A 27,554-nucleotide genomic window follows, 5' to 3' on the forward strand; every position below is an offset into this window, starting at 1 on the left:
TCTACGTACTGACTGATTTATGTGCTGTTAATGCTCTACGTTACTGTGGCCAGCACCTCTGGTTTAACTACAAACTTTTGCAATTTCTTCTTTGGCGATGATTGCAAAGCAGCAGCTTTGAAGCTAAGTGTTGGACAGTGTAGCTGGAAGGCAGATTATGGTGGTTTCATCCCATAAAAACACTGGGAGGAGGTGGCTCGCTGTCATCGCGGCGCTTCGTGGGGGATGGAGGATTGAAGTGCTGCCTCAGAAGCTGCTGTCTCTTCTGGGCGTCTATTAGAACCATGTTGTGCTTCAGGTAAAAATCTAACACCAGATGAAAAAGGCTCTAATCAAAGGCCGGGCTTTTTTTTATTTTTTTTTATTAATGTACCCGTCTCAATCTGCGTAAGCACATTTTATTACTGACCTGGCACATTTCTCCAAAACTTTAAATGAGTCTGAGACAAGCAGTAAAAAAAAAAAAAGGGGAAGCAAGTAAAGGTTGTTTTTCTTTTTAATCACTTTTTATTTAGTCCTACAAATGGCATTTCGAGACAATTATGTGGCATCTGGCTTGCGTCTTGCTTTTCCCTCCCCGGTTGACACCAGCCACCTGGCCTCCACGACTTCCCCGCCAGTTACTTCCAAAAACCCCGCCGCGTCAGAATTCATATGTTTGCTTCCCTTTCGTGGGCCCGTCTCAGCTCCACATTAGGTCTTGGTTGGTTTCGAGTCGTTGTCAAAATAACTTTTTGTACGTGCAGGAAGATTTGGCTGGAAAATAATGGAGCCGTGCGGAGACGGACCTGCACAGAGTGACAGTCTTTCTAACGGGGAGAGTCTGCGTGTTTCAACAGCCTGAGCTAAAATATTTTTCCGAAGCTCCGCTGTGATGGCAGGTTCTCCAATTATACCCACAAGTCCTTTTTAGCGTTTCACTCTCCTGAATCCGGGCCGCTTTTACGATCATTATGGCGAGCCCCGAGGCACTTGTGCAACTAAATAACACCACTGATGCTGAGAAAGTAACTAGGAAACAACATTACAACAGAGATGTAAACATGCGGCGTGTCAATCGTAGCCGAGCTGACACGCCGCCGTGATCTGTGACTCCCATAATTAACTGTCAGCGGTGTCAGTGTTCGGCAGTGCTTCGCATGAAGGAGTGTGCTCGACTAACTGGCTGAAGTTGCACGATTTAACAGCTAACAAACTTCCTGCACTGCAGCTGCAGAAGCAACGGCGGCGGCTTGGTGGCTGCGCCGTTCCCAGTCGGGGTTGTCGCTGATGAGGCAGCGCCACAGCTTCTGTTTACCACTTTAATGTGAAAAGGTTTGAGAGGTAAGAGAAAGAGATAAAGACTCTGCATTGATTCACCCTGGATCAGAGTGCTAAAGTGTTCGTACCAGTGCTGTCAGTTGATTCAGAATTTTTTTTTTTTAATCTGATCAATCACTATGTTTAACTTTGTAAGATCGCAATGCGTGATGCATGTTTTTTTTTTTTGTTTTTTTAAATGTTTTACTGCCTCAGTTTTCCAGGTTTTTATATTCGGGGAGGCTTAAACAAAGTCATCTTGTTTCAAATGTAATTCAGAAGTGTGGTTGTGCTGAGGTGGAAGAATAATTCGTCGTTGCCATATAAGTAGGCTACATAACTATCGTGGTTTTATCCAAACAAGGTGGGGTTTATTTAAGTGATATTTGCCCCTGAGCTCACCGATTTGTACGATGGCAAATCAGGTCGTATCCCAATTTGCCCTTTTTTTTCATTCAAATAAAAATACATTTTGAGAATATTCTCAGAAATTTTCTCCCAAGTTGAAAAACGTCCAAGTTTGTTTCTGAAACATTTTGGAGATTAATCTAAAATATTCGGAGTTTTTTCAAGCAAATTTGACTTTTCATTTGATTTCACAGTATTTTTTCTAGGAAACTTCTGAGATTGATCTAAATATTTCAGTTTTTTGGATGAAATTTACCAAATTTTTCTTCCATCTATAAGGTAGAGTGGAAATGCATTTACTGCTCTACTGAGTTGAGTGCAGTATAAGACTGTAACGCACCACTTTGAACTAAGTAACCATGTGTGGGAGAGAGAGGCCTTTTGGTCAAACAGGTAATGTGATTAATTATGCAATATTAGACTTTTTAATTAATCACATATGTTAATGTTGATAATTTATACGCTTTATGTCTTGTATAGAGCTAAAAAATTTGATGCTCTTTATTGGAATTTTTTGTTACTGAGTAACACAAACTAGTGTTTAAATGTGAAGTTAAAAAAATGATACGATGAATCTGAAAAGTGTGGCGTGCAACTGAGTTTCTTACAGCAACATCAACTGCAGGCCTTTATGGGGTGTGTCACTACTATTTGGGTTTATGAAATTAAACTTTCTTTTTCATTTAGAACATGTCAGAGAAATAAAAACCAATAATTAAACCTAAAGAACAAAACTTTCATATGGAGTTCAAAAAGGAGTCCAAAGAACTCAAAGCCCAGTAAATCCTGCCCCCAATCTTCTCATCCAAATATGTCCCATATTATAAATATTTACACATCGAATTTTTACTGCATGTCACAATTATACATTTAGTACAAAATTATATCTGTACATTTAATTCATAATTTAGACTTTGACTAGGCTATGACTAGTCAAAGTCATAGCCCATTTCCACTCCAAGGCAGCTGTGGGCTGCTATCCTGTGATCTAGCAAATTCTAATGGGTTTTCTTCTACTTTTGCCGAGTATTTAGGTCCAACCTACATTCCGTCAACTCAGAGCAACTTCTCTGTCTTTACTTAAGGAAATCCTCCACACAGTATGGTGCTGCCGCCACACTGTTTTACAATAGGGACAGCGTGTTCGGGACACAAAAAGCCTCTGCATGAAGGCCAAACATTTTGATTTTACTCTCATTTGACCAGAAGACATTCCTCCACATGTTTGCTGTGTTCCCTTTTATGACTTCTTATGACTTTATTTCTTGAAAGCCATCGTAATTAATGATCGTCCTGTCATGCTCTCCCACCTGAGCTGTAGATCTCTGCAGGTTCTCCAGAGCAGGAACGATTGGCTGCTTCTCTGATTAATGCCATCTCTGCCCAGCCTGTCTGCTCAGGAAGGAAGGATGTTTCTCTGCAGACGTGCCATACTCTTTCCATTTTCCGATGACGTTCGAAAACTCGTTTTTATAAGCTAACCCCGCGTTAAGCTTCTCCACATTTTTCTCCCTGACCTGTCTGCTGTTCGCGGTTCTGTTTGTTCTCCAATGTTCTCTATAAAACCTCTGCGGCCTTTGCAGAACAGCTGGGTTCACGCCGACAGCAGATTACACACAGGTGGAATCTACAGCTGCGTTTCCATTACAAACATGCGCAAAACTTTGTCGTTATTCTGCTAATGACAAAAAACAGCAAGAACTTCCTAACCACTGTGTTTCAATTAAATAAGAAACACAACAAAAAAAAATCACACGTGAATAACTTTGTTCATGTGATAAGTAACTGAAAAACATGCAGCACAATCATCCTCCAACTACATCATCGTCCATCTACTTCCTGTTGTCTTCTTCTTCCTGGTTTGCACCTGTGGCAACATCCTAATGCCAAAACTTATCAACAAGAGTTTTTTTTTTTTTTTCAAAATAGACGCATTTCCATCAAGTACATTTTCAAAATGCCAAATTGTGTAAATGTACAATCAACAGAAATGCAGCTGGAGCAGGTGATTTTTCAAGGCAAATGACGGTACGTCTTACTTGCACCGTTATATTGTCAGTTTGTATCCATAGAACAATTTAAAAACCAAATATCATTTTAATTCCACTTAATATGTAAGAATGCAATAAGGCGACCAGAAATAAGCTTCCTGAATATTCAGGTCCAATTGCAGAACATGCTGACCGGAGCGCGCCAGACTTGGACAGCAGCAGCAGCTCTGGAGCAGAGCAGAGTTCATGTCCAACCAGAAACTTGACAGTCCGTCCATGTCAGTTTGAACTGCCACATCAAGACTGTGATGGGTTATTGTACATGGGTTACACACTACATTATGTTGGTCAATCATTTAAAATAAATGTAATCATATCAAACAGATACATTTGTGGCTGTAAATGACAGAATGCAAGAAAAGTCCAATTGATGGAAGTATTTCTGCAGGCCACTGTGTGAACGCCATGAATAAAGATGTGTGTCATTTCATCGGACGCGTTTGGAGCAGCAAACAGCATAGCGGAAGTAAACATGTGAAGAAAATGCCAGATTTGGATAATTTAATTGTCCACTGCATTGCTAATGACCTCATTAACAGAAGAATGATGGGGAATCAGCGTGGTCTGGGCGAGGAACCGCCTGTGCAACAGCCATCTGGCTACAACGGAGTGGGTGGCAGCGGCGTTGCATGGGGGCGGGGAGGTGGGGAGGAGGGGGGACCAGTGAGCTGACACCAGGGACGTCACTGGTTTTTGGCAAAAAATAAAAATAAGAAATTGCCACCAAACGTTTACTTCCTTTATCAGGTAACATATCTGATAAATAATGAGCGCAGGATTGTTTCATAAAATGTTAGGGCAGTAAACCTGGGATTCACAGGCACCTTTTATGTGATTAAACCTGCAAAACATTTTCTAACAACTCATCTAGCAACCTCATGAAGCAGACATGGTCCACCATCATAATCGCAGTAATACAGCAGGACTGGTCCATATTGTCATGTTGCATCATACACACTGAAGAAAATGAAAGACAGAACAAAGAAAAAAAACCACTTAATTATGTAGACAAGAAGGAAATACTACGAGATAAATCCCCTCGAAATCCAATATGGCTGCCTGCCTCATATGCTAAACATTTGAAGCAGCATCTCTGATGATATTTGCCTCATATCATTCATATATGGACTCCATCAGAGAACATTTGGATCTATAACACAGCAGACACCTGGCACCAGAGAGAAATATGAACCAGAACGACCAGCAAAGACTGAAAATAATGGTTAATCCAAGAAAGGTTCAGACTGAGGCAGACTTCCTTCCTCTTTAAACAGCCCCAGTCACAACATCACAGCAGATTATGGAAACACTTTCTTATTTTATCAATCTTGAAACCAACATTTATTATTTACATAGGAAATGGATTCAGGAGGTGGTACGCCACCAATGACCTGCCTGTGTGAAACACAAGCGAATCCAGCAAACATTAACTACTCATATCCTTCCAACACTGCCTCATTTCAGAAATGCTGAACTGTCCCTTTAAGCATTACTCATTTAAAAAGAAAGACTTAAAAAGAAAACTACAAATAATGTCAGATCCAAATTGTGGTCACAGAGTCTTCAGTTCAGTTCATTATAACGTAATCCTGTGAGAACTGCAACATTAAATATATTCTTTTTTAGTCATACTGCTAAGTGATGGATCAAACCGATTTTAAATACATGTCCGGAAGACTTTCAATGTTTATTATTTTGGAGTGAGACTGCTTGGTTGTGGCAGTAACACACCTCCATAGAAGAGAAGAAAAAACAGGGAAAATAAAAGAAACTAATCTATTGCTAATTTAAACATTATAAACTGTGGCATGCAGAACTCTCCTCTTGACATAATGAGGAAATGACACTTACCCACAACTACAGCCCTGCACCATTCTGAAGAAGACAGTGGTTTGTACTCAGTGCCCATGTCTCTCTCTTTGTTTGGAGACAACTTCTTCCACCCTGTTCTGAGGTTTCTCACACACACACACAGACACTTCTCTCTACTTCCCGTTTGCATGCCCGCCGCTCTCTGCGGCCACACACACACAGATGAGGATTTATGGACTGATTCTTGTGTGAAAACAGACAGACAGAGTCCGTCAGCTGACAGACTCTTGTGTTTCTGTTTCTACGGAAGTGTGAACGCGAGCAGCCAATTGGAGCCGCGCACAGGGAACGTCAAAACAGGAAGCAGTGCTGAGAGGGATCTCTCTCTCTTTCTCTCTCTCTCTCTCTCTCTCTCTCTCTCTCTCTTTCCGTTTGTCTGGCAACAGATGTCGAGGCCTAATAAACTGATGATTCTAATCTCGCTCAGGTTGCTCGTTTTCCATTCCAGACACACAGCGGAGGGTGTTTTGTTTGGGGTTATACGGGATAACCTATAACACATTTATAATAAGGAACATAAAGCTAAAGAGGCTGCTTCTGAAACCAGCGCTCTGTCTGCCTATTGCTGGGAAACGATGAGCCAATTCTGGGATTTCCCTGCACATCTTTCAACACCTTCTGCTGTGGAAAGTTCTGTTTGTGGTACACGTTACGGTACTTCTTGTGGCTCTTTATGCTTCACCATTAGAGGATTCCCAAGGAACATTCAGTCTGTTGCAGTTCATTTTCAGACTTAATGTTGATTTTGCTATTATTAATAAGTGATCATCTGAACACAGCTGTGGTTGATTAGCTAATTTAAAAACATGCTCTACTGACAATCTAACAGTATCAGAGAGAACCAAAAACACAAAATTCCAAAGCACATCTACATGCTAAGGTTGTCAAAGTCAAGCTAGCATGACTGACCTACCTCTCTCTACCTCACTACTTTTTTTCTGCAAATTAAAACTTTCTCCTGACCTTGTTATCTAGTTGTCGTCGTGCACACAATTTTTCTTTCACATATCACATGCACATTTAAGATTTAGTGCAGTGTTTCTCAACCTTTTTTGGCCCAGCGCCCCCCCTAGCCTTTATCCAGGTCCCTCACCGCCCCCCACCAAAGAATTTGTAGGCTACTTTGCACTGACCATTATTTTATCATTAATGTTACTATCACTATTGTAGATGTTCTGATTTTTATGCTTGTTTCTGTATTTATCATCAAAAATAATTTCCCAGAGAACAAAAAAGCCATAGGAATAGAAATTATTTTGACAGGTGTCTAAGAAAAATGCAATGAACATTCAAGTTAAAATCTGTGCCTAACAGCAGCCAATCAGAGTGGAAAAAATATTCTTATTTTTTTCCATTTTCTAGTTGTTAAATATTCCACAAAATGACCAGATGAAAGATGTTCAACATGCCAGTTTAAACTTTGATCTATTTGCATAACGACTGAGCTCTGCAACATTAAAACATGGATAGAACTGTAACTACATTAATCATAGCTCTTCTTCTCTTCAGTGTTTGTCAGTTTCTGGTGGTGCAGCTCTGTGCTGCCTTCAGGAGAATGGGACATCAGAGTATCATCCATAAAACTTCACCCACATGGCATTTATTGTGCAAACCAGAGCTTTCAGTGGAAAAACAAAAGTTCCAGATCCTTTTAATGCCATACAAATACGAGTCAGAAACATGGATTATATCTTTATATAGACCTGTCTATTGATTATAGATTAATAGTTTTACTGGACAGAAATTACAAAGAACAAATCTGGTTCTTAATCAAATTCTAATGAATCAAATTGAAAGTGTCATGGATTCATCAGCCTCATGACATTAACATTGACATGAAAAATAATATTGAAGAAATAAATATATAAAATCTAATTAAAAACATAAATAAGTTATTTACTGTTATGGTCTTTAAGATATATTTATTCTCAGTACTACATGTGGTCTCAACAAACCCATGACATTTCAACAATATTATTTTACCTTTTATTTGGAAATAGTGTCCGTTTATTCTTGCCATACCTCTGTATTAATTATTGCCCGAAAGGTCTTGCCATACCAGTTTATTCCTCTGTGTTTACTTCAGTTTCTTAGTTTATTCTTGCATTTTGTTCTTTATTAATTTCCATTTAGTTTCATTTGATTAGTATCATCCTCTCTTGGTTTATTGTTATGTCCACGTTAGTTTCTGTCCTGTTGCTACATTTATTTTATCGTTTATTGACCATCAGTAATCTTCACTCATCACCTGCTGCTCCGCCTAATCGTCATGTTTTCACATCATGTGTTAATTTTTTCACTGTTCAGCGTCGGATTCTCTGTTTTTATGCCATAATTCACATCTAGTTCGTCGCTCCATTTTATGTCCCGCTTCTCCTGTTTCAGAATTTTGCGCAATGTGCGCGTCTTTTTTTTTTTTTTTTTAAGCCCCTAAGGTGCAGGGCGGTCGGGAGTATCGATGGGGAAAAGGCAGATTGACATAAACCTTTTAAAACAGCGGAAACAATTTCTGCATTCTGATTATTGAAATTTAAAAGTGCTGTGTTGTTCTATCACCTCCGTTTCATACAGGACCACTTACAGCTCCGGCGTTAAAGCTATAAAATGAACGCTCTCTATCGAGGTATCACCCATGGAGGGATTTCTTTATTTAAATGGGTTCATTTTTCAGAGGGATACACAGTGAGGGTGTCGTGATTTTAGCTACCAGTAGCAGGAGAACGGAGCTGCACCAAGAAGCTAACAGAAGCTAACAAACACTGAATAGAAGAAGAGCTGCCATCGATACAGTTGCCGCCAAGCATGATTTAATGTTACACAATACAGTTTTACCAAGTTGCTCAAAGTCTAAACTGGTATTGTTGTGCATTTAAGGTGTAAAGTTTACCTTTGACCAAACGCCCCCCAAAGGCATCCCAGCGCCCCCCTTTTGTAAAAATGTCCGCCAGCGCCCCCTGCCGTCCTCTGAACGCCCCCTGGGGGGCGGTACCGCCCACGTTGAGAACTGCTAGTTTAGTGTGTTATGTTGACCATTCGGTCAACTTAAGACGATGTTAGTCATCGTCAGTGAGCAGGTTTTGTGTGATGCCACATTGCAGCGTGTTACAAAGGGTTGCCAGCGAACACAATATGGCTGTGTGACTTATTAGGTTTGCAAAGTTGAATTTACAACAACAGCTCTCTAACACTGTCTTTTACAAAGATAAATCTGAAGTGTAAATGGTTGGATGAAATGTAAAGATCCGAAAAATGGAAGGTGTTTCTGCAAAGCTAATGAATCGTGGGGTATGTTTCTTTTTTTTATTTTTTAACAGTTAATTGAATTAGGCTTCATTTTTGTTTACTTAATCCCACTGTGATCTATGTTTGCGTTTGTGAGAGTATCTAAATATCATTCATTCATTTTTTTAAATTCACTGTTTAAACGTTTTCTGCTGTAAAGCAGTGGTAATTATGTTGAATATTTTTGTGGTGAGAAATGAAAATACTAAATGTACGTCTGTATATAAAAAAAAAGAGTTGAGTCCAATCCAAAAAAACTAGTGTCATTATTCTGAACACACACCCATCCAGCTAACACTGTCCTTGGTTAAAAAAATAAATTAAAAATTGAAACAAGACACAAAAAAAAAAACAGTGTCAAAAGTTGTTGAAAAATTGAAAATATTCATAGTAAGAAAATGGTTTTATCCACAACATGCTTTAAGTCCAATTTTCCATTGTGAAGCCTTTGTTAAAATCAGACTATCTCATTCTGTTCTATTAATAACATAAAAACATGAAAAAAAAAAAACCTTGAAAATATTGTACTTATGAGCTGGGTCCACACTCTGGCTAATTAAATGGCACCTCTCTTACTATTCATGAAGAGCACTTATTAAAACAAGCATTCACATCCAATCCGCTAGATAAATGACTTTACACCGAGTGCCATAAAGCCATTAAATTGCTTCTTTAGAGATGGAGCTGCTCCAAACACACAATCAAAGGATTTGACTGGGATTATCTCCGATTAGAAACACTCAGGGACAAATGAGGAGATGACAGGATATCATACATCGAAAGGATAAATTAGCAGTCACATACCAGGCTAAATTTGTGATGGGCGTTGGGGAATTAAGGGCGATGGAAAAGATTGAGTGTTAAAAAGCAGACAAGCAGCACTTTAGTTTTTAAAAAGCTCCCTGCTACGTGGCAAATGTAGACCGCGGTAAAAGCTTTTCACTCTCACTCTAAAATCCCCTCCACTGTAAATAACGTCAATAAAAATTCGACAATCTCCATCTTTGCTATAAAACAAAACATCTTCCGTTATTTTACACCGCTAGGTCTCGCTAAAAATGGGCGATCATCAATTCTTCACAATATTTCAGACACAGAAAGACAAAACTGCTTCTTTTAGCTTGTTAAGCCTTCGGCAATTTATCCAAGAATTGCCACTTGGGAAAATTGCAATAACACAAACTGTATTTCACCAAATATGTAAAAATAGTTAGCATTGATTTATAAGAATATTTTAAAGAGCCTTGCTTTGGCTTGCTTTACACGGCGGATATTTTAGTTCTGCTTCAATTTGAATATTTTAAGGTAAAATAAAGCAGGCATATTGCTGATAAAACACTTTTCATGAGTATAAATAATGTAGGCGGTGGTTAATGTTAGCATGGTCTGCTTTGCATATTTTAAAAGCAGTGAGAACCTCCACTTTATCATCTTAAACTGAGGCTTTTTCTTTCTTCATACAACAGTGAAAAGGTTTTTGAGAGGGATTGAGAATTTGAGAACTTTGACCTTTGAACTGTAACGTAATCTCAGTCTCGTGCTCACTTGTCAGATTTTATTTCCTTTGTAGTGCCTTGACTAAACAGTATAGACAGTGGAAAGTAAAACCTTACCTGCTTGGCTTGCTAAGAGTTGAGAGGATTAGTTCATCCGCTCTTTGATTTCATCTTTCCTCAAATATAAATGAAGTGACTTACAGTCGGTCTTTGTGTAGGCCTTCTTTTGGGACTTCTTTTGGGTTTCGCTTCCTTTGACTGTAAGTTCAAAGGTTCAATATGTAGCTTGGAAAAAAAGAAAATGTTAAAAGATGGTGCTGCAGCAACTGAATTATGCATTATGCCTTTTATTTAAACTTAGATTTTAAATCTTTAATCTTTAAAGCTAATCTTCCACTTACTTCAGTTTAAAAAAAAAAACAAAAAAAATGATTGACTTTTTTTGGGGCAAAGGCCAAATATTTAAAGTTCATTGTATTCACCTTAGAAGTTGGACTTAAAATCTTGGAATGACAATGTGACTGACTTAGTAGGCCTCTTATGTGATGCTTCACCAAATTAGCATCTTCAACACACTTCACAGTGCATTCCAGAAAATGAAGTATTTCAGCAAATTTTGGATGTTCACACTGATTTTATGTTCGCTAACAGAGTTTATACACCAATTTGTGTGACTGATTAACAAGATACAAACTGTCAGAGGTGAAAATTAACAGAATATTGTCACATCTACCACTACCCTCTATGGTAGAAGGTAGCCATTGTTAAATATCCAACAGATATTCAACAATGAATATCTGCTGGATATTCATTGAGGTTGGTAACAAATTTCCAGTCAATTTTTTTCCATCTCAGTCTATACTTAGATTTTTGCTCTAAAAGCTGTGGCTACTGTCCCTTTCCACCAACAGCGTGTGAATGTGTGTGAATAGATGAATGACTAATTGTAGTGTGAAGCACTTTTTGGTAGTCGGGACTTGATAAATCGCTGTACGAGTACAGGCCATTGAACATGTTGACCATTTGTGTTTATGATGCCGTTTGGTCAGTGGAGGTTTTAGAAACATCTAAAGACGGGATCTAATTAAATACACTGAACGTTTGTGGTTACAATGTGACAAAATATGAAACGGCTCAACAGCATGAGTACATATTCAAGGTTCTGTACATGAAACACTTTTCTTTAGTAGTAGTGTAAATACATCTTTGTTAAAATCAATACACACAGTAACATAAGCAGCACTAAAGTTACAGATGGGATTTAACAGCTGCTAACAAAACACACACACGTACGCACACGCACACACACACTCACACTCACACATACTCCTTCCCTCCACCCCCATCTGATTAATAGCTTTTGTGTTCTGAAATTGCTATTTCAGCACTTGTCTACACAGGTATTGTACAATAAAATTAAAGCAATGATAATGTCATTAAGAGCCAGGAATTCAAGTGCCGCTCCTGCAGAGGGAGGTGTGTGTGTGTGTGCGTGTGTGTGTGTGGAGGAGATAAAAGCGTCGGTTTGTACACACGTTATCCTCGGTCTCCTCATAACAGTTTTGACAAGGTACGTCACAAAGTCTCCACTAAACAGAGCGCAATCTGCAGAAAATGAATTTTAATTTAGGTTAGATTTTTTTAAATACACCCCCCACACCCTCTGCCTGACACTATCATCTTAAACACACACGCATACACGCGCGCACACACACACACACATGCATGCATGCAGGCCACGGCTCTAAATGGAGTACTGAATGCCTTTGATCATTCCACTTGATCGCAGCTTTAAGATGTCAGCTGCCTTTGAGACGGGGAGAATTTGTCACTGATGGCTCCTGCCAGCTTCCTCTCTGTCATCCAGTTTTATACTGGCCTGATTTGCAGCACGAGCTGACAATTTTAGTGTGAATGAGTGGGTTTCGCAGACACACAGCTCCAGATCTAACACCTTTAAATAAATAAATTGCTGAAGTACTGTGGGTTCTTTCCCCCCCTTTTCTCTTGCTTCATTGTCCTCTGTTAATGAGCCTTAACAAGCACCACAGGGAAGAAATCCTGATCTTTTTTGGATTAATCACAGCAGCTTCGCCTGCATCCGATGAGGGAAAGAATACATTGTCACCGAGTCCTAAAGCAAGGTCAGATGTTCAAGCGGGGCAACGCGGGTTTAATATTCAGTCTAAAGCATGTAGAGCTTCAGGAGGTAGAGCATTTTCACACCATTAGAGAAAAGGACTGGCATAATTATGAAAATGAGACAAGGGAGAATCAAAATGACCTGACTGAAAGAAAAAAAAAAAAAGGAGGAAAAAGTCCTCCAGTGCAGAACTTAGTTTGATTGATTCAGAGCAGATGAGCCCAGGGCTCCACTGTTGGCAGCCCAGGGTTCATGCTGTAATGATAGCTTTATAATTAAGATTAAAGACCACAGAGCGCAGACAAGACACACAAGTGGTGTTGGGGGCTTTTCTGGAGATACTGGGAATAATTGGAGGGAAGTATCTACAAGCCCCCGTCTCCCAAAAGAGCAGGAGGACGTGGTGCGCAAACACTGGATGTGTGCGGACTGAGGTTTCGCTCATCATCATCATCGTCGTCATCGTCGCTGAAGTCTCAAGTCTTTTCATTTGCTGCCGGATCTAAAGAAGGGGCGAGCTTGATTTATAACTCTCAGGGAGTCATTTCTTTAAAAGAGAATTGAAGCAAAAGGCATGTGTTAAACAGCAGATTATGTGTTATTACCATGATTCACTCTTTACATGGGGCAGATTGGAAAGCCATCTGCGCAGCCATTATGACTGAGACAGACTGACTTCTGTTGCTAATGAGTTGGACGGCGTGAAATGAACAACGGCAATCTGAGCAGCATCTCCTAGCTCCTAGAACGCTGGGGGTGTGGAGGGGAAGGGAGGCGCCAATGCTTCCTGTTAGCGTTTTAAAAAACAGGAAATGAAGAGAGCGCGGCACAACTGGGAATGTTTGCCCTACGTCAGAAAACGAGGGCGGAATGACCAAGGTTCCTACGCAATCTGAGAGAGCTCTGAGAATGTATGGGCTTTTGATTCAGTACTTTCTGGATCTGGAAAAGGATGGAGAGATGCTCTATGTCCAGACTTTATTCATTATCTTGTTCTCAAAACATTGTCTTCCCTTGCCTCTTCTTCCTCTTCGTTTCCTTGTGCCCTACCTTCTTCTTTCATCTGTCTATTCTCAGTCCCTATGGTAACGTCCTTCTTTGTGTCCTTTCATTCAACCCTTCCTTCTTCCTTGTCTCCTTCGTCCATTCCCTACATGTCATCCTTTCTTTTTGTCTTTCCTTTGTCTTTTACCTCATTTTCTTCCCTTTCTCTTTCATCTGTCCATTCTTAGTCCCCAATTGGTAGCGTTCTTCTTTGTATCCTTTCTTCCTATTGCCCTTCCTTCCTTTGCATCCCTCTTTCCTTATGTCCTACCTCCATTCCCTCCATGTGTTTTGTTTTCCATCTGTCCTTTCTTGTTTCCTTCATTTCTTGTCTTTCTTGCTCGAGTACTTTCTTTTCATCCTTTCCTTCATTGTGTCCGCCATGCATTCTGTTCTGTCTTCCTTCCTTGCCTTTCCTCCTTTATTTGTGTTCATCCTTCTGTCCTTTCCTGTGTCCTCCCTCCATCCTTGCATCATTCCTTCTATCAGTCCTGCTATTCTTCCTTGTGTCCTTCCTTTATTGTTATAGGTGCTGCTTTCTCAACGATCTTTCATGTGCCCTTCTTCCCTTTATTCCTTGGTTTCTTCCTTCTAGTCACTGATTAATGCTAATCCACTGAAGGAATATCAGCCATAAAATCAGAGTAAACCTTTGTATTTTATACTCTAAAGTGGACACAAAAGACGGAGAACTTTGGGAGTTTGAGTCCGGAAAAGTTTTGAATTGTTGCGTTGAAACGAGCAGGAGCCCCTTAATAACATTTTCAGTCAGGCATTAGCTGCTCAGGCATTTCCACCGCAGCTTGTCAGGGTTCGTGTTCAAAGTGGCCATCATTTCTCACCTTCGCTGACATCCCCTATCTGATGGGGGTGAAGTCAAGTCGCTTAGATGACTAATAATCATATCAAAGGTGCCATGTCATGCAGCAGATTTAAATAAGAGGGTTTGGAGGAGCATTTGCATGCATCTGTATGCCTGGGCTAAGAGGCTAATGTCATAAAATACGGCGCAGACATGATTTAATGTAATCTGTCATGTCATATGCTAATCTGCAGTCCTCTCGGTAAGACACAGCACATCAGTGCGGGGAGGTTTCAAGGAGCGCTACTGTAAGTCAGAGGTGTGCTTCAGGAAAGCTGTCATCGTGGGTTTTTGCTGAACTTAATAAGTCCATGCAGTTTTTGTTCTTATAATGTAGCGTGTGTAAATATAGATATGTTTGCTGCGGCTACAGCAGTAAGGATATGTGTTTAGCTCAAAAAAAAAAAAAAAAAAGGAGGCTCTGCTTGAAGGAAATGCCCCCTGCTGTCGGCATCAGCTGCATTTAGGCCGTGCTGTGAGGGAATAATGTGATGCAACGTTCATCAGATCTGGTCCACGTCGAAAATAAAACAAAAGCCGCAAAGGATCTGAGCAAGGTTTGGTTCAGTTTGTTATGTGTCTCTTTGATTTGCTGTGAATTTATATGTAGGAAAATAAACTAATAAAAAAATTTAAGGCTTGTAAATTGATTTCAGTCTAAAATAAAGTGAAAAGAAAAAAACATAACAGATCAAACAATGTCTTTTTTGTGTGAAGCAAAGGTCAAACTTCACATCAAAAATTAGATCCATCTTCAGCAGCAAGACCTGCATGTGTTTTCTCTATGACTTATCAGCCTCTCACACTGTTTTGGTCCAATATTGAGCTAAATTGAGCTTATTTAGCTTCATTTAGGTCTCTTGGGCAAAATCCACACATGACATCTTGATGCTAGATTCCCGATTTTTAGCTGAAATCTGTCTTTTTTTTGTTTTTGCACAGTACTAATTAAATACAAATATATATACTGAACTTCCGTGTGAGCTACATTAAACCTCAAATAAGCAAAAGTACAACATAGATGTCATACAGCACAAACACAAAATATTACCAAGTATTCATGTCTTGTTTCTCATGCAAATATCTTATTGCACTTGAAATAAGACAAAATTAACTCGCAAGTAACTTTTCACCAAGATATCGGAGCTCGTATTGAGTCAATAAGTCTTGAATAATGATAAAAACAAACTAGTTCCACTGGCAAATTGTTTCAACTAGAAGACATTTTTCCCATATTACAGGTGAAACAATATGCCAATGGAACTTGTACTTTTTATTCATAGTCAGGAATTATTGACTTATAAAAGGCTCCAATATCTTAGTGAAAAGTTACTTGTAAATTAGTTTCGTCTTATTTCAAGTGTACTGAGATGATAATAATAATAATAATAATAATAATAATAATAATAATAATAATAATAATAATAATAATAATAATAATAATAATAATAATAATAATAGATGATTAATAAGATCCGTTTTGGTGGCCTTAGGATCGCATATCTGCTTTTTGCGGATGATGTGGTCCTGTTGGCTTCATCGGAACGTGATCTGCAGCTCTCACTGGAGCGGTTCGCAGCCGAGTGTGAAGCGGCCGGGATGAGGCTCAGTGCCTCCAAATCCGAGGCCATGGTCTTGAGCCGGAAAAGGGCAGAGTGCCTTCTCCGAGTCAGGGGGGTCGTCCTGCCTCAAGTGGAGGAGTTTAAGTATCTGGGGATCTTGTTCACGAATGAGGGAAGAAGGGAGCGGGAGATCGACAGGCGGATTGGGGCAGCGTCTGCCGTGAAGCGGGCGCTGTACCGGTCCATCGTGGTGAAGAGAGAGCTGAGTCAAAAAGCGAAGCTCTCGATTTACCGGTCGATCTACGTTCCCACCCTCATCTATGGTCATGAGCTTTGGGTCATGACCGAAAGAACGAGATCACGGGTACAAGCGGCCGAAATGAGTTTCCTCCACAGGGTGGCTGGGCTCTCCCTTAGAGATAGGGTGAGAAGCTCGGTCATCCGGGAGGGACTCAGTAGAGCCACTGCTGCTCCACGTCGAGAGGAGCCAGTTCAGGTGGCTCGGGCATCTGGTCAGGATGCCTCCTGGACGCCTCCCTGGTGAGGTGTTCCGGGCACGTCCCACCGGGAGGAGGCCTCGGGGAAGACCCAGGACACGCTGGAGGGATTACGTCTCTCGGCTGGCCTGGGAACGCCTTGGGATTCCCCCGGAGGAGCTGGAAGAAGTGGCTGGGGAGAGGGAAGTCTGGGCCTCCCTTCTGAAGCTGCTGCCCCCGCCACCCGACCCCGGATAAGCGGAAGAAAATGGATGGATGGATGGATGGATGGATGGATGGATGGATGGATGGATGGATGGATGGATGGATGGATGGATGGATGGATGGATGGATGGATGGATGGATGGATGGATGGATGGATGGATGGATGGATGGATGGATGGATGGATGGATGGATGGATTAATAAGATGTTTTAGGGTTTTTTCTTTCAATGTCCACAAAATTGTCCAGTTTAGCTTTAGTTTTAGGAGAGAACGGAAACTTTTGCATAGCAGTATGCAGAAGTAGCAACAACCAAAGAATAAAAAGTTAACTTTAGAAGGAAAATGTCAAGTGTAAAGCTATGAAAAACGGACAAGTTACAATTACCAAAGAGCTCCACCCCGACAACCGTGCCTCCACTCTTTCTCTATGGATACTCTGTAGCAAAACCCTCTTTGATCTGTGTGAAGAGGGCGTCTGCTGCTGATTTGGTGAAGAAAAGAAAGTCAGGACAAAGTCAGCGCAGGACCAGTCCCTCGAAAACATCCTCCCCTCCGAACACGCACCTCGCTACGTGAAAACGTGCACAGCAGCATCAGCAGCAGCCATCCGTCAGTCTCTGGAGGTGTACAGAAAAAAAAGGGCAAACTCAGTGAAAAAGTTACACACTTTGCACATTTTATCATAAACTAAGTAAAAAGAAAACCCACTTTTAGATCTATGCAGTAGATGCTGACATACAGAGTATATACTCATCATCTAATAATATTCCAATTATTCATAGCCTGAAGACAGCCTGATAAATTGCCTGTGGTAATTAAAACGATTAAGTGAGAAGTGCAAAATGGTAATTCATCCATGTGTGAAAGAGCTAAGCAAACCTGGTTATAAAACCAGCCTAATTAGCTCTTGTAAAGAAGAGCAAAGTGTTTGACCAGTAAGCATGTACCTGCAGGGAATCGACAACTTTATTACTGACTTACCAGACAACTCCATCGCCCACTTTTTCTATCATCAGCTAAAATGTTTTACATCCATGTTCGATTTCACTTTTAACTCTGGCATGGAAATATGGATTCATTTTCATGTCTTGTATTTGTTCGCAGCAGAACAAAAATTCAGTAAACACTGATTTTGAATTCCAAAACCTGGCAACCTTTTCTTTACTTTGGGATGAAACAAGTTAACTTCGCCTGAATGTGTCAGGTACATTGGATGGTGTAAGATTTTCACATTATGACAACTTTGAGTTGAGGTTCTACATTTTGTAAGGCAAAAGCAAAAATAATCTATAAACACAGGCAGCAGCTATTCCAGCTTCTGTTATTTTAAGACACCAATAAACCGGTCACTCGTTTCAATAAAAGTTCTTAATGCTTTTTATATGCTGTATTTTGGGATTCAGCTCCATACACGCAGTGACAAAATTAGCAACAAACTATTATTTGAAAACTTGGAAAGCTAGCAGGATCACACTTTTTAAAGAGCGATGTTTTTCTTTTTTTTCATTTCAGTTGTTCATTCATTCACTCAACACTAAATATGAAAAGTTCAACGTAACAACTTTAGTAAAAATCATGAATGGGAAGGAGTAGAGAGAAGAATAAACTTGCTTATTGGCATTGCTGTAGTTTCCTCACCATGGCTGTTCATGTTTTTTTAATCACTGACTTATTATTGAAGTTTTTTTATATAAATACAACCTGTGGATACAAAAAAGTACACAAAATAATATACAGAAAAATAATTCCTACAAAGTAATCCCATTTACTCCCACCCAGGTCAGTGCCCAGTAGGTCGACACCCCCCGACAAGAACGGAGCACATCTTAATGAAAATGAATTAATCTGGAGTTTTACTGTATATTTTGAAATGTGTCGAGAAAGGGGCGCCATGTTTATTCAAATTTACCAGTAGAGTGTGGCAGAGAACATTTAACTTTTTCCAGTTTGAGGCATGACATAAGGTCATCTAACCGCTGCTTGTGAGCTGGAGGAGCAGCACCTTTCCACCTGGTCAGAACTGTGCGCCTCACTAAGAGAGCAGAACGACAACGTTTAGAGGCTGGTGAAGGCAACTCCTCCCCCCTGAAACCAAAGAAGGCCAAGAGAGGGCACTGAACACTGTCCAGAACCGACCAAGACTGGGGCATGATCATGTTTTTAGGGAACAAAAATACATCCAGACTGCCAAATGTATGTTTTTCTTCAGCTGAGGGAAAAGTGTAATGTGTTTCTTCTAGCCAGCTGAAAAATCAGTAAAATCAGACTACAATTTCCCCAAAACGCCGCGTACTGTACGTAGCCACTCAAAAGTCGTATATTTGTCACTCCAACACCTGAATAAAATCGCAGACTGACGGCTGACAGAAGAGCGCTAGCTCATGTGATGGTTTAAATCTGTCGCTGTGGTGATTTTTAATGAGTTATCGTGTAAACATGCTTACTCGTGTGCTCCATCGCCCACTTTTTACATCAACTAAAATGTTTTACATATCTGTTCGATTTCATTTTTATTTATTCATTTTCATGTGTTGTATTTTGTTCACAGCAGAAAAAAATGTTTTAATGACTCATCACACGGAGTAGCTAATTTACGTGTGATGATTTTAACTGTATTTATTTAATGGAAATGCCGCCACTGCGAAATTGTGTTTTTTTGACATCAGCAAAATATCAACAAGACTTGAACTTATTTGTAATGGAAAGCTGGTGAAGAAAGGTCCATGGTTAGCTTTTGTGTGTAGAAGCAGTTACTTTTTATGCAAAATTTATAAATGCATTAGAAGGAACATTGGGTGATTTTTCTTCATCTCTAATTGGACAAATTTTAGAAAGTTCACCTTGAAAGTCATTACGTCTAATCAGTGGAAGACTTTCCAGTCGCACTGTAATTTGGTAGTTTCCCTATAAAAACAGAAAAAGTTCCGTATGTGGCGATAATCAAGTCAAGAGTTTATTTATGCAGCACTACAACGGATGCTTTAAAGCACCAGCAAACGCCGGGGAGTTGAGCTGAGTAACTGTATTTACTGTTCTGAATGCTCACATTACATGGACCTGTCTGTTTTCTGATGTGCATATGTTTGGGTTAAATGCCATAACAAAAAATAAAAATAAAATTGTCTGCAAGACAAGCCAGAACCCCTACCAGCTTAGGAATCCATAATGCAACACGGTGGAAGTTCACAGTGCAGCCGGTGGTTCCTCCATTAAAAAAACATTGCCTGGGGTTGTCAGCACAGGAGTGTCATGTCCACCTTGTCTTTGTCACATTTAGAGAAAAAAATCATATTGTATTGTGTGTTGGCACATTTCTCCAGATGTTTCAAGCCAAAACCCTTTTAGCTCAAATCCAGAAACTGTTTACTTTTGTAATATGATTTCTATGGAGAAACTACACAACTTGTAGTTTTTAGGCACAGTATTTATCCAATTTGAAATGGTGCCTGGATTGTTTTCTGTATCTGTGTCACAGCTTTCATCTCCAGATTTTGCATATTAACCTTCTCTCATGACCTTTTGTCATATCATAACCAATCCAGTATATTTTAGTGGGATAGACAAATGCCAACCGGTACATAATGTGAAGTGGAAATAAATGACAGTTTTTAAAGAATCGCATAGAATGTATGCAATTAATTTAATCTGAGAATAAATCTAGCTGTGCTGTGAACACCTCAGTTTTTTAGTTTAATATTTAGACTAGCAATGATCATTTTTGAAACCAGGATCCAGACTGGATCTGAACGCAGGTTTTATGTTTCCATGTCCCATGCGAGCCAGGTCTTTTATTTAGTTATTTATTTATTTAATTTATTTATTTATTTTATTTTTAAACAATAATGTTGAATCCCCATCTATCTCTCTCTATCACGCATGTGTATCAATCTTATAAATACCAAACATGGCTTTTCCTGTGTGTTTGTCTCTTTCTGTAACATTGTTATAGCACCACCGATTGACCCGGCATACCTACTACACTATTTTATATGCTATTTTTGTGTTTTTCTTTTTCTTAAAGTGCAGTTTAATATATTTTCCAATCACAAACACAAGCAAGTAACTATGTTACATTAAGTTGTTATAAAAATGCTTTACATCAAATATGACTAAAGAAATTTAACATCTTGTAATTGGGCCTCTGTCTCTTTAAAAACTCCTCCCCTTTAAGAAATTCCAAGAAGTCGTCACAATGTGGCTCCTCTATTAATCGTGAAACAATGTTTCTACTAAGAAGGAGCTCCTATAATGAGAAAGTCATATTAGTTCTGCCTGATGCTGATTAAACCAGAGGTTGTATCAGTTCATATACTAAGAGAACAGATGTTCTGACTTTCAAAATGAAAATAAAGTAATAAAGTAATGGCCTAGCAGGTAGAACAATGTGGGATTTATTTTACAAAGAAAATGATTTCATCAGATCTAAAGCAGCATTCAGAATGAAAAGCCACAGTATGCTAGTTAGCAATGCGACGCAGCAGGTCAGACAGAAAATCATACAAAGTTTTCTAGGTACTTAAAAGATGCAACAAATTTACTCAAGAAAATAAAATAAAATCCACACTAATTCAATCTCTACCTCTGTGACTGTAACATACTGCATACCTGGCAGTGTGAAGTGCATATACTTGGGATGGATGAGTTTTTTTATTTTTATTTAATTTTTTTTATATATCTCTGAACAGTTATTACCACCACTCAAACAGCAGTCACACCAATTCCCCAATCAGTCAGCGCATCGGCTAAGTGGAATTCAGGAGTGATTTTTACCCGCGCGCCTCCAGCTTTTAAAAGCCACTGTGTGATTGATAAACAGGAGAATTGAGGAGACATTTCGACAAGGAAGAGGCCTCATTCATTAAAAAAGAAAAAAAAAGTGGCGTTCGTAATGAGGAGGAAATAAAATTAGCAGCGAGAGGAATGGAAGGGGAAGCGAAGCTGCTGTAAATATTGTAAAGATGGATCGGTAACTTCCCCTCCCAGCCGCGGCCCAAAGTCATTACGCCGGGTTTGGGATATAGGTTCCCCATGACCGCGTATTTATTATCTATCTAAATAGAATCACTTACCTCCGATGCTGCCTCTGATAGCCAGTCACTACAAATATCAGCTCCTCCCGGTGCCTCTGCTGGCAATTTTACATAAGGCCCCATGATTATGCGCACAGCCAGATAGGACTGCATTTTGTAAACCCGATTCCTGCTTTCCAGAGAGAAATAACCATTTGTGGGGGGAAATGTTTTTTTTTTTCTCCCTTTAAGAGTCTAAATTCAACACAGTTTAGCATCCTTCATGGTGGCAAATGAGGTCAGCAGTGAGAGAGTATTTCTCTTTATGTTACTGAGGAAGTAATGCAACAAAGTACTTGTTTTTGTAACAGTGTTCAAAAGCATTTGTCCCACTCTTTTTTTTTGTTGTTGCTTTTTCGTGATAGGTCATCAATCTAAATGAACAGATAACTCTACCTGAAATATAGCTGTTTGAAAATGCTGATTTTGTTCATTAAAGGGGCATTATTATGCATCTTCCAGGCACATATTGTCATATTATAGTACAATGAAGAATCTGTTAAATTCAGTTGTTATAAAATGCTGTGTATATCAAATATGACTTAAAAGAAATTTGACTTTGTAATTTATCGCCTTGAAATTAGGCCACTGTCTCTTTTAAAAAATCCTGCTCTGTCTGAAACTCTGCCTTCAGGAAGTCATCACAACATGGCTCCTCTTAACTGTTTAACAACGTTTTACCAGTGTTTCGCTGAGCTCCTATAATGAGCTCAGCAGTTCCATATTGGTGTTTGCCAATTGCTGCTGGCTAGTCTGAAGGAGCTGAGAGGGGGAGAGTGGGAGGTGAGGGATGCTCTGTGAGAGTCAAAAGCTCAGAAACTGCAGCTCCAAGGAGGATCTTTGTCCTTGAAGGTGGAGCTACATCCAACCATGAACAGCTGAACGGTTGCCATAGAGATTAAAGGATTTCTCAAACATGCAGGAAAGAATCAAGGCAACACTCCAGGGATGTTTTTGATGAGAGAATAACATTATAAGAATAATATTATAACATGATGCAAAGCTCCAAAAAGTCAATTTTATACAATACTGTGCCTTTAAGACTGTCAAAGAAGCAAAAAAAAGAAGAAAACTGTAAAGGGGCAAATACTTTTTCACAGCTCTGCATGTTCCTGTATGCTTATTCACTCTGCCATATTAGTCCCTATAGTGTCCTTCCACTGTGTTTTTCCTTATTTGCACTGCTATTGCTGGAGCAATAGGCGTTAAGGCAACAAATATATGTATGATGACGAGGGATGCAGCTCCATGCCTATTCATGAAGGAACATATTCAGTGCTCAAAAGCATGTATGCACATAGGTATCGGCCCATTTGTCAAGCCAGGAGAGCTAATTATCTCATACTGTGTGATATTGTTTTTCGAGCCATGCATTTCATTTTGCAACATTAAAACACACGTGGCCGCGGCTTCACAAATGGTTTCCATGAGCATGAATGCATTAGGAAATTTTGGGAGGGGACGTCGTATTAGAACTCCGCAGGGAGATCAGCATGCTGCTCCTCTCCTGGTTCGTCATTCATCTTCCTGTGCGAGGGCGGAGAGAGCGCACCGGTGGGCAGTGACGCCTTCAGCCAACTTGGCAGGTTAATGAAGGTAATTTGATTTCATACATAATGGCCGCCCATGCCGCGCGGGGCTTAATTGCGCTCGGCGTCTGGTCGCGGTTCCGTGGCACCGGCCGAGGCCCGGCGTTATTTCCTGAAGGTTGTGCGCAGGCAAACAAGTTCCTGATTCAGGGGGAGACAGAAGCGACGGCTCAGGTTCATCTGCTAATAGTTCATCCTCTCTCCGAGGCGGCTGGTCATACGCAGAAGGCGGCGGAACGCTTTTAATGAATCAGGCCGGTTCATTACCGCGTGGCAAACAAACACCTCAGAGGGCCGCTCAGAATCAGATCACGCTGGCTTGTTTCTTACACCTTGATGTGATTTTTATTCTCGTGGAATCGACCAATACTTTGAGTACAGATCGAGCCTCTAAAGCTAGCATTCTCATGGAGTGTTAAACATAGCATTTACATTTCTGAAAATATTACTATTATATTATTCCTATATTCATGTGTCTTATGTCATAATACAGGGATCAATTGTTGTAGCATTTATTTTTGCTCTTTGCCACCTTTGTTTTTTTTGTTGTTTTTTTTTTAATGTATGGAGTCATTTAACTGCCATGGGGAGGTCACACAAGTTTATGCAAGAGTAGAGAGTGATGCCAGGACATCTTTGAATGCTTTTTTGTTTTTACTTACTGTGTTATTTACACATTTGGAAGTCAAATGCTTTGGACCTTTAAAGTGCCACTGTACAGCACAATCAAGCAACTATTGTAATATATATATATATATATATATATATATATATATTGGGCTTCTGTCTCTTTAAGAAACTCCTGCTCTTTCTGAAACGCCTCCTTCAGGAAGTCATCACAACATGGCTCCTCTCTTGATCCTTTAACAACATTTTAACAGCGTTTCACTGAGCAGCAGTTCGTATAGAGAGCTCAGCACGCACAGTGTCACCAAGTGTTTGCTAATTGCTCCTGGCTAGTCTGAAGGAGCTGACGAGGTGAGTCGAAGGGGAGGGGCATCTCTCGCTTTCCACACCAGCCCCACAGTTCCATGTCGTGCTCATGTACATCATTCTACCGCATAGAAAAAGTAATACTTATATGCTTTTTTTTTTTTTTTATCTTAATAATCCTTTGAAAATCATCTAAGAAGCCATATGCAGGATCCTTCATTTATTCCCAAATTAAGTCACACAAATGTTAAGCACAAGCCATCCTGGAATTAATGTCAGTTTTTTCCTCCTTACCCCATAATTGGATCCTAATCAGAATTGCTAATTTCCTAAGACCCCTTCATTTGATCATTATCTCCAAAGCTCATGTAGATATTACAGGGCATATTCCTTCATTCTGCCATAACATCTTAATGGATCTTGTCTCAAAGCTTCAAGCGCCGTCTGTGATGAGCTTGACTCGACTGAACATGTCTGATTATCTACAGGCATATCTGTAAATATCTAAATGCAAAGATCAAAACTGGCTCATGTTGCGCTGATGACAAGTGTTTTTGTGCACTTTAAAGACAATTAAATATCATTATAGATCAAAGTAGTGCGGCTTGAGCCTCTCGTAAGAGTCAACTATAAAATGATCATAAAACTAAATGCTTCTGACCACATCAGTTTTAGATCAAAGAGGGACAGAAAGAACATAGCCAGCATATAATATCCATAAAAATGGAAAGTCTGAATTTTCCGGCGTAGGTTAAATAAGTATGGATTAAGCTTTAACGTTGTTTCACAGGCGTGCCATGAGAAATCATGGATATAGGGGGAAAAGGAGTAAATTCCTGCCAAAAAACAAACATTTTGAGATTAAATTCTGAAAATTTTCTAGAACAAACAGGTTAGTCTGTGAGCCCAAATAAAAATTTTGAAAAATGCTAGAAAAAAAAAATAAAATTTTGAGGTGAAATGAACATTTGCGATCTTTGAATCTCCAAAAACTCCAATTAGAATTTTTTTTTCTAGAAAATATCTCAGGTTAATATCAAAATGTCAGATTTTTTTTCTGACAGATTTTTAGAACACATTTCCATGTTTTTTTTTTCTAGAAAATTTCTTAATGTCTAAATTTCTGAGTTTTCTTTTGTGAGAATTTGTATTTTCTATCTACAATAACTTGAATAAGGTGTGGCATAGAAAAATATCCAGTTTCCCCTGACTGGTACTCTAAGCAAGATTTGAGATTTAAAGGAATTGGAAAGTTTATTTTTTAAAAGAATAATCATCATGGTTGTGTTGCCATAGTTACAATCTATTACTGAAAGTTGAAGCTTTCCTTTGTGCTTGAGCTCATTTTATTCACAAATACATCATAGGAAGAATAGCCACTTATCCATAATTGATTTTTAAACTGAGCCGATTGAACTTGTCCCTCTCTCCCACATTCAACCACATATGTATAAAAATCCTGGATGGTGGAAATTTACTCCGTCTGTGGTCGCAAATTTCTTTTGTATTTCATCTACAAAAGGCTCTCATATTCTGTTGCAAAATTTCTCATCGGCAACCAAAATAGTTTAGGGACAAAAACACAAGATGTTATTGTCTTGCCTCTGACATTAGTCACAAACACTGAAATGCTGCGTTCATTGGTAGAGTGAGTTTGTTTACTGAGGAGAAGAAACAGGAAGTCATTGGAGCCGAAGTGCAGTGAGCAGAAACACTCCTACAGCTAACAGCCCAGTTCTTCACCACAACACCGGAGGCTTGAACAAGCGGCTGCACAATTAGTAAGAATAAACCCTCACACAGAAACGTTCCGGTGGTGGGACCCAGAGAAGTGATATAGATGTAAATTACCAGCTATCCAAAAATATGAGCTGAACTGAGAAAAATAGCTTCACATATGAAGATGAGACGGAACAGAAACAATCAATGAGTGCATAAAGGCAGACTGGAAACACGTTTTAGGCTGCATTCACACCAGCCCTCTTTAATCAAACTCTGGTTCATTTGTATAGAAAGTCTGCTTTGTTTGGGAGGTGTCAATGTGTAATCAAACTCTGATGAGGTACAAAGAAAGTCAACTATGGTCCACCCTCAAATCTAGGTCTCGCTTTGGTTAAAGTGAACTCTGGTGCGGTTCCAGTGCATATGTGGGTTCCAGTGGACCGGAGACCGCTACAAAAGCAGGAAGTGGACTACAGTACTGGGCATTCTGGGTAAATACAATCAAAACAAACATGTGAGTGTAGTGCCATGGAAGAAAAATGGCTCTTGATATTTTACCAAAGACAATAGAGAAATACTTCTGCTAAAATCCGTTTATGTTTTCATTTCATGAAAAAGGAAGTAGAGTTCAGTGTCTTCTTCTGTGGTTCTTGGTGCAGTGAGGGGGGGTAACGGTTGGATCGTTTGACACAGTGCAGTGTGAAAGAGAACCACATCAACTGAAAATCTAACAAATGTTGCATTTGTTACATTTGGTCCTCAGTTGAACAGATTAATGAGTGAAAACACCTTAAATCTAGGATTAAAGCTGCACTATGCAACTTTTATAAAGAATATGGATTTTACATATCTGCTAAACCTGTCACCATGTCATGACAGTATGCTGACAGATAAAGGGGGAAAAAAATCAATCTCCTCCACCACCTCCCTGACTATTGCCGTCAGAAGAAATGCATCGCTCCAACCAAAAACAACCAATCAGAGACAGGAGGAGAGACTTAGCGCTGTCGATCAAACTCATGTTCTCGCTGCTAAATGTAATGGAGGAGAAAAACTGTTTATCCGTCCTCATCGATGCCCATGCTAACTAGCCTGAGCATTCACAACAGGACCTGCTGCTGATGGGAAAAAGGAAGGGGACGAGCAGTGCCACACGAGCAAGTGATTAACAGCGGTATGACCCGCCTCCTCTCTCTGATTGGTTGTTTCTAGATAGCACTGGGAGAAGGCAGAGGAGCTTGATTTTTTTCATCTGTCTCATACTATGAAGTCATGACAGTTTTAAAAAAAAAATTAAAGTTACATTCAAACTTGAATTGATTTAATTTGATTAATGACTTTAAAACTCCAATTAAAACGTAACATCTACTGATCTACAAATGTTTGCAGCAGAACTTCCTAACATTTCTACTCTACTTCCTGGAGCCCAGAACTGGAGAATAAATAACAGAACTTTATCACAATTGTTGCCTTGTTACCAACAATCATAGTAAGATTTCAATAGAACATAGAGAATCTAAA

At 39.6% G+C, this 27,554-nt stretch overlaps 1 protein-coding gene across 1 annotated transcript in view; it reads right to left on the minus strand.

The window, feature by feature from the left end:
• LOC103463970 (uncharacterized) overlaps nucleotides 1-6,567 on the minus strand; it is a 95,494-nt gene extending 88,927 nt beyond the window's left edge. Inside the window, exon 1 of the mRNA XM_008407747.3 lies at nucleotides 5,610-6,567. Coding sequence (XP_008405969.1) covers nucleotides 5,610-5,760 — 151 coding nt within the window. The 5' untranslated portion in view covers nucleotides 5,761-6,567. The remainder of the gene's footprint in view (nucleotides 1-5,609) is intronic.
• Nucleotides 6,568-27,554: the final 20,987 nt, after the last annotated feature.

This window comes from Poecilia reticulata, chromosome 4 (genome assembly GCF_904066995.2).
Source record: "Poecilia reticulata chromosome 4, P_reticulata-male-v2, whole genome shotgun sequence".
NCBI classification, from domain to species: domain Eukaryota; kingdom Metazoa; phylum Chordata; class Actinopteri; order Cyprinodontiformes; family Poeciliidae; genus Poecilia; species Poecilia reticulata.